Raw genomic sequence first — 11506 nt, forward strand, 5'->3', positions numbered from 1 at the left:
CAGCATTTGATTGACAATCGTCCTCTGTGCTGTGAGTAGAGAAGCCCAAGGGCTGATGTCACTGTTGGAGTCAGTGGAGAAGTTCATCTTGATTAAGACGCCAGTGGATTGATTCATTGAGCTGTATGTGGTCAAGATGGTATTGAGTTTCGTTAACTTGATTTCACTCACTAGGAAATGCTTGGTTTACTTTATGCATCACATATTTATAAAGAAAAAGGAGGGACTTCCCTGGTGGCACAGTGGTTAAGAATCTGCCTGCCAATGCAGGGAACACGGGTTTGAGCCCTGGTCCAGGAAGGATGCTGCGGAGCAGCTAAGCCCGTGCACCACAACTGCTGAGCCTGCGCTCTAGAGCCCGTGAGCCACAACTACTGAGCCCGTGTGCCACAACTTCTGAGCCCGTGTGCCACAACTACTGAAGCCCTTGCGCCTAGATCCTGTGCTCTGCAACAAGAGAAGGCACCGCGATGAGAGAAGCCCGCCCACCGCAATGAAGAGTAGCCCCCGCTTGCTGCAACTAGAGAAGGCCCGCGTGCAGCAACAAAGACCCAATGCAGCCAAAAATAATAATAAATAAATAAAATTAAAAATAAAGTATGAAAAAAATTTTAAAAAAGATAGAAAAAGGAGAATTTCTGTTTTACATTAAGATCTAGCACAATCATGTATGTTCGCCAATTTTTGATTATTTGTATTTGTTTTTTTTTTTTTTCTTTACATCTTCCTTGCTATGGCCTGTCTTTGGGTTGTTTCTTTTAAGTTGATAGGAGTGAAACACCTTTGCCAAATGATAAGAAGGAACTACAAAGGAGGCAAAACCCAAACTATTTTTCCACTTTTATATTATCTAATAAAATGTTTGGTAGGTGAATTAGGGTAGATGCTTCTGAAACAAAGAAATTAAAATGCTTAGGTAGATTTTTTCTGTCATACATAAAAGCCTAAAGGTAAGGGGCCCAGGATTTTAGAGCAGCTTTGCTGCACACAGTCATTCAGGGAGCTGGGTTCCTGCCATATTGTTACTCTGCTACCCTTCAGGGGCTTGCCCTTATGTGCTTGGTTTAATTTGGGTCACCACAACATCTGCCTTCCAGCTCATGGGAAGGAGGGAAGTTAGAGGCCCACCAATTTCCTTTTAACCAAGTGACCCAGAACTTGCTCACATCACTTCTGCCCCCAGTCTCCTGGCAAGAACTTAGTCATATGGCCATACCTAACTGCAAGAGAGGCTAAACTCTATGACTGTGGAAGAAGGGAAGAATGGATTTTGGTGGTAACTCTTATACTGCCAGAGTAGGCTAGCAGATTTTAAACTGCTGGCCAAAAATAAACTTGAAGATTATCTACAGATTTTGTTTGAAATACTAAAATACTTTTAGTATTTTAGAACACAGGAAGAAGGAGTTGGCTAACCGGAGAACTTGGGTCAAAATAGCCATCCTACATGCTCATTCATTAACCAGTTTTAATTCCAATAGTGGATATTTAAATTTCCAAAATTTTCCGTATAGTGACTCTATGGAAACTTTTAATGCTGCAGCCTCTTTCACTGTCCTATTTTCTTATTGGATTGGCCAAAAAGTTCCTTTGGTTTTTAAGTAAAAATATTAGACACATTTTTCATTTTCACTGAGAACTTTATTGAACAACGTATTCACCATTTTGTTCCACTACCTTCTGCCATTTTTCAGGCAACTTCATAATTCCATCTTCCCAAAACTTTTTAAAGAACCGTTCTAGGTGCCTTTTACAGTCTTCCAGGGAATTGAACTTTTTTGCATTAAGAGAATTTTGTAAAGACCGGAATAAATGGGAATCCAAAGGTGCAATGTGTGGTGAATATGGTGGATGAATCAGAACTTCCCAGCCAAGCTGTAACAGTTTTTTGCCTGGTCATCAAAGAAACATGTGGCCTTGCGGTATTCTGATGGAAGATTATGTGTCTTCTGTTGACTAATTCCAGACGCTTTTCGTCGAGCGCTGCTTTCAGTTGGTCTAATTGAGAGCAGTACTTGTTGGAATTAATTGTTTGGTGTTCCGAAAGGAGCTCATAATAAAGGACTCCCTTCCGTCGCACCATATACACATCACCTTCTTTGGATGAAGACCGGCCTTTGGTGAGGTTGGTGGTGGTTCATTTCACTTGCCCCACGAACTCTTCCGTTCCATATTATTGTACAGTATTCACTTTTCATCGCCCACCACAATTTGTTTTAAAAACAGAACATTTTCGTTACGTTTAAGTACCGAATAGCATGAGGAAATATAGTCAAGGTTTTTTTCGCTTAACTTATGTGGAACCCTCACATCAAAGCGATTCACATAACCAAGCTGGTGCAAATGATTTTCAGCGCTTGATTTGGATATTTTGAGTATGTCGGCTATCTCCCACGTGGTATAACCTTGATTGTTCTCAATTAATGTCTCGATTTGATCACTATCAACTTCAACTGGTCTACCTGACCGTGGAGCACTGTCCAGCGAGAAATCTCCAGCATGAAACTTCGCGAACCACTTTGGACACATTCGATCAGTCACAGCACCTTCTCCATACACTGCACAAATCTTTTTTTGTGTTTCAGTTGCGTTTTTACCTTTCTTGAAATAATAAAGCATAATATGCCGAAAATGTTGCTTTTTTCTTCCATCTTCAATATTAAAATGACCACACAAAAAAATCACCAATTTTGATGTCTTTTAAAAATGCACGCTGATACGACAGCTGTCACAATACAATTTAACAAAATGGTTTCGAATGAAGTTAAAGACAACTAAGCACTACTCGAGCCATCTTACGGAAAAAAACGAACAAACCTTTCGGCCAACCCAACACATTTAAGCAAAATCTTTTTAATGTCTTTGAATCTTACACGCACACATACACACACACAGCGGTGGTACAGTTTATGAGTTCACTCACAATCACCTTAGTAATTCGTTTCTTTTTCATCTGATACTCTATTCAGATGAAGGTATAATGGAGCCGAGCAGCTCTTCTGAACTTCAGGAGCACTGTACTGTGATTTAGGTTTTGTTTGAAACAAATCATAAATCATAAATTTGTTTGAAACAAATTAGGCGTGAAATCAGAAACCTTCTGATACATCACCACTGGGTTTATTGGAACCTGAGATACGGTAGAGATAGATACATAGGTTGTTTTCTTTTTATGAGCTGCAAGGTGGCATAAATGATAGTAAAACCACTGTTTGGAAAGTGACTTAGACCAGCAAATCTAAATCAGACCATCTAGTAAATTTCAGACATACTGTAATGGCCATTGAAATGGGGTTGATTGAGTGTTAAGTGTAAACTGAGATGTTTTCACTTAAAAAAATAGATAGCTTGATATGGATGTGTGTGTGTGTGTGTGTGTATATTGGGGGGTGGGGGAGAAATCCTAAGAGAATTTGACAGAACTCTAAGGAACTGTCAAAATGCTTCATGAAAAAATTTTACCGCCCCTGTCTTCATCTCAACTAGAATCGTACCTTTAATGCTCATGCAAAATCTCCAAAGTGCAGTCTTTCCAGCCATTTACAAATATTGCTTATGCAAACATTTGGTATAACAATGTATTGTATGCTATGGAGGACACGATGATTGTGCAAACAGTTGGTATAGCAAGATATTGTATGCTGTGGAGGACACAAATGCATACTATACTGCATGATCCCTCCAATAAGTATTTTCTATAGTTCAGGAGAGAACATAATACAACTTTTTTTCCAAAGTACATGGAGCAAGTTCTTTAAATAAAGATGTATATATAAATAACATACTTGGATCCTAAGAGCTGGCTATTACAAGGCAGTATTTAATTCATTTATATGAGTTTAAAAAAAATGAGTGACTTTAGGCCAGAGTAGTCATTGGAAAGATAGTCTTCATGTAAACTAGATTGGTGGAGGGAAGCACTTTCAGAGGAAGAAAATGTCATCAGCAAAATATATGGATTTGCAGGTACATATGACATGCTTGAGAAACTGTAAAACAGGTTAATCTGGTAAAGATGGAAGTTATACATGGAGATAAGGCTAGACTTGCACACTGAGGTCAGATTATGAAGCATTCTTTAAAACCAGGATAAAGAGTTTGTATTTCTCTTTTTAAAAAGATATTGGAAGCTATTGAAGTTTTCTGAGTAGAGGATGTTAGAAGTGACTACTTAGACTAATCTGGTAGTCTAAGAGCAGATTGAAGGAAGGGAGGGAAGGGAGCCCAATTAGGAAGTGATTGTAAGAATGGAGACATGACATGGTAAGATCCTGATGGAAGATTGGGGAAAAAAAAAAAGATGCATTGGAAGGACATTACCTCAAGGATGTTAAGTGAGGGAGAGGAAAAATAAAGAAATGTGCTGAGATCTTGAGTCTGAATTACAAGGGGCAATGTCATCCTATTGCCAGAAATATTGAATATGAGGTAATACTGGAAATTCAAATCTAAAGGCATACTAGGTATCAGAAGATAAGTAAGAGGTGATGGATCTGGGGGTACAAATTTGGAAGTCTTTTGCCTAGAAATTATAAATGAAGCCAAGGAAGTGTGAATAAGCTAAGGAAGGGAGTGGGTAAAGAGAAGACAGCTGAGTTTCCATACTTGGTAGAAGGACCAAAACATGCCTTAAAAGAAGATAGTGATGGTACATTCAGAAAGGTACAGAGAACCAACAAAAAGCCAAAAAGGGGAGTGTTCAAAGAAGTAGACAACGCTGTGGACGTCAAGGAGAACAAGAACCAACAGAACATTGTATTTGACTATTAGGGAGGAGAGGTGGGGAGAGAAAGACAGACGTAGACACATCCCATTTATTGAGTGCCTACAGTGAACCACTCTTTGTGGTAGATTCTTTTAGATCTATGATTTTATTTCTTCCTCAAAGTAAGATTATGTCCTCCTTTTTCATATGAGGAAATTAACACAGAACTTAAGTTTTTCTGGGTTCAAGATTCAAACCCAAGTCATAAATCTTTTTCCTATATCATGGTGAAGGTCATCTGTAAAAGAAATGGGCAAATCAGTTAGTTTGCTGTTGCCTCTTAAATGTTGCCAGAATAAAGATAATTATTCCACTATACCTCTAGCCATAGTCAGATCTAAGGGTTTGGGGTCCTATTCTTACTAGATTTTTGGTTGAAAGGGACCTTTGAATTTATCTAATTTTATAGATTAGAAAGTGAGGTTTGGAGGCCATAAAGACTTATTCAAGATAAGGTCACACCTGGTTCTAGAAACTCAGGAGTCTGGACTCTGTATGCGTTCTCTTTCTACTTTTACATACCCTCTCTTCTCAGAAATAACAGGTGGTATTTATAGATGTCTACTCCAACAGCCTGAGCTCTTAAGTTTGTTCTCTGGCATCTTAATATCATTTCAAATAGATAACGCCTACTGTAAAAATGCCTGTGACAGACAGTAAGTACTAAAGAAAGTGAAGTTGATTTAATTTTAGATCCATAACCTGTGAGTCTCCTGCCCTTTTAATTAATTTAGTCAGATGCATTTGGAGGGGAGGGCATGCAAGTCATAAGTATCCAGGGTCACTTTTGCTTTGTACAATGATTTTTTTGTTTGTTTTAATGAGAGAAGGGGAAAAGACTTAAGTGTAGTCCTACTTTATATTCTTTTCAAATAATTGTTTCACAAAGAGTATCTTTAACCTTGTTTTTATTTAATTTACTTCGGTAAGGGGATAGAAAATATAAATACATAAATTCAACATAAACCAATACTTAATTTCAAGGATAAGTTGTTATCTGGGGGATGTTCCATTCATATAGTAAAAGAATTCTTATAAACACTGGTATAAAACAACGATGTGAGAACAACCCATGTTTGACTTTGCTCAGTATCTCAAGTATGTTTTTGTAACCTATCACTTTAATTCACTACTCGTCCCATCCACTGCCATTTATTTAATAACTTACCACATTAAGATACTTGGTAGGTGAGGCTCGGGTTTATGGCTCACATGTGCTGCTTTGTCTTTTTTCCAGACCTTTGATGAATGTGTAGCTGAGGGCGGCTCAGACTGTGCTCCAGAGAAGCTCTGGCTTCAAATCCCATTCTTCTGTGGCCACAGCTCGGAATGCTGGTAGGGAGATAAAGCTAGCTTCAATCAGTAATCTATTTATTATCTCTATAATCTGTATTTCACAAGGGTGAGTGTGTTAGTCAAGGACTAGGTGTAAGGAAGTTCGTGAAAGACCAGACCAAAAATAACATGTAATTAAGTAATACCTAGTTTTTAGTTACCTTTAAGTGCATTAAAAAGATTCTTCATGTAAAACATGCTTGCAGTGATTTCTCAGATGCTGGTTTTTAATTTTTTTTTGTTTTTGGTGTTATGTGTCTTGCTATGTTCTAGCAGTGGTCTTAATTAGCGGTCAGGGGTCCTTTCATAAACCTCATTTTCTCCTAAGCTTATTGTTTGAGCCATCCATTTTAGATCAAGAAGAGGCTTAGTGGGTAAATTATTCACCTGGATTTACTGTTAAACTGATTTAACTTTGAGAGAAGCCAAGGTAAAATAAAGATATTTTATCTTTAATAGAGTTTATTTCCTCAGAATGTGCTGAGTTTTCAGTTTAAAAAAATAATGGTATGTATTTGTTCCAATCAATCATTTTAACAGGAAAAGTAGAAAAAAACAGGAACACATTCAAAGTTAGTAGCTTCCTTAAAACCATGAGCGATATAAGGAATGCCTTCTGTTCTTTCCATCATTATTTGAGATATAGTATTAGATTACTGAGAACCTTAAGGCCCTACTCAATAGATTGTATCAACGCAGAATACAATTGACCCTTTGAACAGCACAGGTTTGAACTTCGCGGGTCCACTGAAATGCAGATGTTTTAAAATAAAGATGTATTACAGTACTACATGATCTGTGGTTGGCTGAATCCTCGGATGTGGAGCTGGGGATGTGGCGGGCTGACTGTAAAGTTATATGCAGATTTTCAAGTGGGGAATGGGGGATCGGGTCTGGTTGGCACCCCTAAACACTCGTGTTGTTCAAAGGTCAACTGTAATAATGTAAGAATTGGAAGCTTAGAAAGAATGTCTTCTCAATTTTTAATCATTTCCTTACAACAGGGATCAGTAGATTACAACCCGGACACCAAATTTGGCCCATCACCTGTTTTTATAAACAGTTTTATTGGAAGACAACCACATCTATTTATTTACTTAGTGTCTGTAGCTGTTTTCACACTGCAAGAGCAGGGTTAAGTAACCAAGTGACCGAGACCATATGACCTGCAGACCCATCTCCGGCTTTACTCTCTGGCTCTTTAGAGGAAAGGTTGCCACCCCTACCTTAGAGCAATAGAGAGTATATCTCTCCATTGGGCATTACCGAGGAGATTTTAATCACACTTCTTCAGTATGTCTCCTCGATTCATAGAACTGGGAGGCACCTGAGAAATCAACTCGTTTGCTTCCCCAGCTTCCCACCACCCACGCCAGCTTTTTAATGGCTGAGAAAACAAGCTCAGAAAGGCGAAGTCGTCAGCTCAATATCACACTGCTTAAAGGCAGAGCTTGGCATCAGGGTTAGGGAATGTCAGTGCTAAAAATAACCCAAAGGCATAGTTTACTTAGGGCCAAACCTCTATTCACAGCCATTAGCTAAAAACGTGAAAAATAAAAAGATTCTTAGCAGAGCCATTTCTTATCCTATTTCTGTTTTTAAGAAATATCAGAAAAACCTAAACTCATAAATTAAATGAAGATAATCGCTACACAAAATTGCTTAGACCTTCCTAGAGAGCTCTTAAAATGAACGAAGTTTAGAGTACAGTTGACCCTGGAACAAGGCGGGGGTTAATCCCAGTATAATTTATAGTTGGTCCTTTGTATCCATGGTTCCTTCGATCTGCAGATTCAACCAACCACGGTCCATGTAGTGCTGTAGTACCTACTATTGAAAGATATTTGTGCAGGTCAAACCCATGTTGTTCAAGGGACAACTGTAGTTAACAAAAATTAAATGCACTCATACTAAATCAGATGGGAGGATATGTATACACATTTCTTAACTGTTCAAATTAAGTGTCCTCTACTAAAATCTGAGTTAGCCCTGCGTAGTTGAGCAGAAACTGGGGGCAGAGGCAAAGGAAATTAGAAACAGGTGTACCTCCCAAAGGACATTAATAAAAGGGCATTAAGGCTTTGGATGGACATGTGTTTATCTGTTTTTTCCATAATATACAGTGTCAAAGGCATCATAAGTATTTAGCAGATTTCACAATTAATTTTTTTACTCCTTTTTTTTTGGTTTTAGGAATGTAGGAAGCAGGTGGGCTATGGATCAAGCCAAATATAACCTAGTTAATGAGTACTTTCTGGTGGGAGTTACTGAAGAGCTTGAAGATTTTATCATGTTATTGGAGGCAGCTTTGCCCCGGTTCTTCAGGGGTGCTACAGAGCTCTATCGTACAGGTATATAAGGATGGGTTTCTTTTTCAAGCTGTCCTTAACTTTGTTTGCCACTTGCAAAATATGTGTGATTTGAAGTTTGTTGAATAAAACTCCAGAAAGGCAGGTACGTTGTCTGTTTCTACTCACCATTTTCAATACAAAAACAGTACATGGCACACAGATGGTATTCATTAAATGTTTGTTTAATGAATAAACATGCACGAGATTATAATTAAAAGGCATTGTAGGTATAGTGGAAAGATACAAACTACAGGGCCAGGCTTAGAAATGTGTGGTATTCAGTAATGCCAGCCATACATTCCACCCTTTAGACGTGTCTAGTGCTATTTAGGTAGGGGTAGGATGGAGAGACTGAGTCACATTGGTAATGATCCTGTGCTATGTCACAGTGCTCCTAAAAGAATGCTTCAGCAGCTGTGACAGTATTACATATCTGAAAGTGACCGTGCTGGTCCAATCTAATTCTGATTTTTTTTTTTTTTTTTCTGTTCTTTGGTAAGATACAATCAGAGGAACTCTTTTCCTGGAGTATGCATGTGCCCTACCTTTTAACACATAGGTATAGAGAATAGTTTATGAGAAATCAGCACTAAGTTTGAAAATAGGTATTTTATCATGTCTCTGAAAACAAACTAGTCAGAGCACCAAGCATTTGAGAATACAGCATGTAAGGTGACAGCCTACACTTTACCAACTGGCCATTCTTACTTTTTTTTTAAATAAATTTATTTATTTATGGCTGCATTGGGTGTTCGTTGCTGTGCGCGGGCTTTCTCTAGTTGCAGCGAGCGGTGGCTGCTCTTCGTTGTGGTGCGCGGGCTTCTCATTGCAGTGGCTTCTCTTGTTGCGGAGCACGGGCTCTAGATGCGCGGGCTTCAGTAATTGTGGAGCATGGGCTTAGTTGCTCTGCAGCATGTGGGATCTTCCCGGACCAGGGCTCAAACCCGTGTCCCCTCCATTGGCAGGCGGATTCCCAACCGCTGCGCCACCAGGGAAGTCCACGATTCTTACTTTTATTATTTGACATCTCATTAAGTCTTTAACAAGGGTAAGGATTTGCATTACAAAGGAATAAATCACAATTCTAGTATGATTAGGGCACTGTTTTTGCCTGAATGATATTAAGACAAAACAATTATGCTCTTCCATGTGTCATACTAACTTAAACCATCTCTTCAAATAAACAGGCATTGATCTTTTGTGTGTTCTCAGAATTTATTTACCTTTTCTCTTTTTCCTTTGTAAGTAGGAAAGAAATCTCATCTTAGGAAAACCACAGAGAAGAAACTCCCTACTAAACAAACCATTGCAAAACTACAGCAATCTGACATTTGGAAAATGGAGAATGAGTTCTATGAGTTTGCACTAGAGCAGTTCCAATTCATCAGAGCCCATGCTGTACGAGAAAAAGATGGAGACCTCTACATCCTTGCACAGAACTTTTTCTATGAAAAGATTTACCCTAAATCGAACTGAGTACAAGGTGTGGCAGTTAGATTCTTGAACTACAACTTTGACCCTGTCTTCACCTTAGTTCTCAGCTCCACAACTTGGATTGCTGATGGGTGTGTAAGATAATTTGTATTGAACTGAGTTAGGATACAGACAGTGACGTCAAGGAAGTAGATTCTGGCTGACATGTCAGTGGTCTAGGAAGTTTAAGTTTCAGCCTTTTTTTTTTTTTTTTCTGGTTAAATTTTGGTGGGAGTTATAACCTCCTGCCTGAACAAAACCTACACATCACCGAAAATAAACACATAGCAGGTCTAATTGAAGGCCAAATAATGAAATACAATTTCAGAAAAAGTTCTGATACTCTCTTTCTGATAAAGCATTTTTTTCAACTAACCATGAATGAAGATGAATCCATTTGCTACTTCCACCTTCACCTGGAGGTTTGGGTTATACACCTCTACTGGATAGTGTTATTAACTGTTTGGCGATGTGTACTTTGTTTCTGTGAATCACGTCCCATGAAATTTACTGAAATGTTTGATCACGTTTGCTAAGACTGTATCTGCTGTAGTTGGAACTGCCCATATTTATGTAGGTCATCTTAATTTTCTTAAAAAAAATGATGATTAGTGTTAAAAATCAATTTAAACCATTATTAATACTGTAAAAAGAATCAAAGCAGTATTTCTCATTCCTGTCTCCCCAGTATCTAAGATTGGGGAAACACTTCAAAGAATGTTGACATTGCCTGAAGTTTTGGTTAAGGCTTCCACACATTAATATCAAAAAAATAAGTTTAGTATTTGTTTCTCCATGGGTTATTTGTAAAGGTGTAAACTGAGGTATTGGTGAGTCCATATTATAACTCCATTTAGTGAGCTGTGGTATGGGTAGGATTTTCCTACTTCTTCTGTACTTTTACTTGTAGACTATTTTTACTAAGGTGCTTTATAATGTGTTTTAAAGCATTGCATTTACAAAAAAAAAAGGAAAATGCTGTAAATATTGCATATTTTATGTATTTGGACCAAAAGATTATAAGTAATTAGACAAAAAGTGGTTTTGCACCAATTTTATTATGTCAAGTAAAACCATCAGACCTACTGTTCTTGTATTTTTCATTTAACTTTACTGTTAAGACATCACTGCAGTGAACTTCAATAACCTTTCAATTTTGATACACAGTACATTATTCATAATTGGGGGCAGTAGTTATAGTGGAAAGAGTACTGGATGAGGAGTCAGAAAACTTGATTTCTTGTCCTGGCTCTGCCACTTACCAGCTGTGTGATCTTGGGCAAGTCACTTAATCGCTCTCTGCCTCAGTTTCCTCATCCTGCAGTGAGGATGATAATACCTGTCCTACCTACCTCACAGGGGTGTTGTGAGGATTAAATGAGATGGCATGTGAAAGCACTTTGAAGCTGTAAGGCGCTATATAAACGTAAGGTATTATGGAAACATCTTTAACATATAGTTTCATACCATTCATTTTTTAACAAAGAAGAAGAGTCCACCTATAAGCTGGTTGAAAAAACAGTTAATCTCTTGATACAAATTTGTGTTTAATAAATCTCTTCTCAGTGTTTTATCTTCCCTG

The 11506-nt window shown here is 38.1% G+C and overlaps 1 protein-coding gene across 2 annotated transcripts in view; it reads left to right on the top strand.

The window, feature by feature from the left end:
• Positions 1–11010, top strand: part of HS2ST1 (heparan sulfate 2-O-sulfotransferase 1) — a 191478-nt gene extending 180468 nt beyond the window's left edge. The window contains exons 5-7 of one of the 2 annotated variants that reach the window (XM_032605745.1): positions 6003–6100; positions 8294–8451; positions 9701–11010. In XM_032605745.1, coding sequence (XP_032461636.1) covers positions 6003–6100; positions 8294–8451; positions 9701–9927 — 483 coding nt within the window. In that variant the 3' untranslated portion in view covers positions 9928–11010. Of the gene's footprint in view, positions 1–6002; positions 6101–8293; positions 8452–9697 lie in introns of both variants that reach the window. The other variant, XM_032605735.1, reaches the window with a different exon arrangement.
• Positions 11011–11506: the final 496 nt, after the last annotated feature.

This window comes from Phocoena sinus, chromosome 1 (assembly GCF_008692025.1).
Source record: "Phocoena sinus isolate mPhoSin1 chromosome 1, mPhoSin1.pri, whole genome shotgun sequence".
Taxonomy (NCBI): domain Eukaryota; kingdom Metazoa; phylum Chordata; class Mammalia; order Artiodactyla; family Phocoenidae; genus Phocoena; species Phocoena sinus.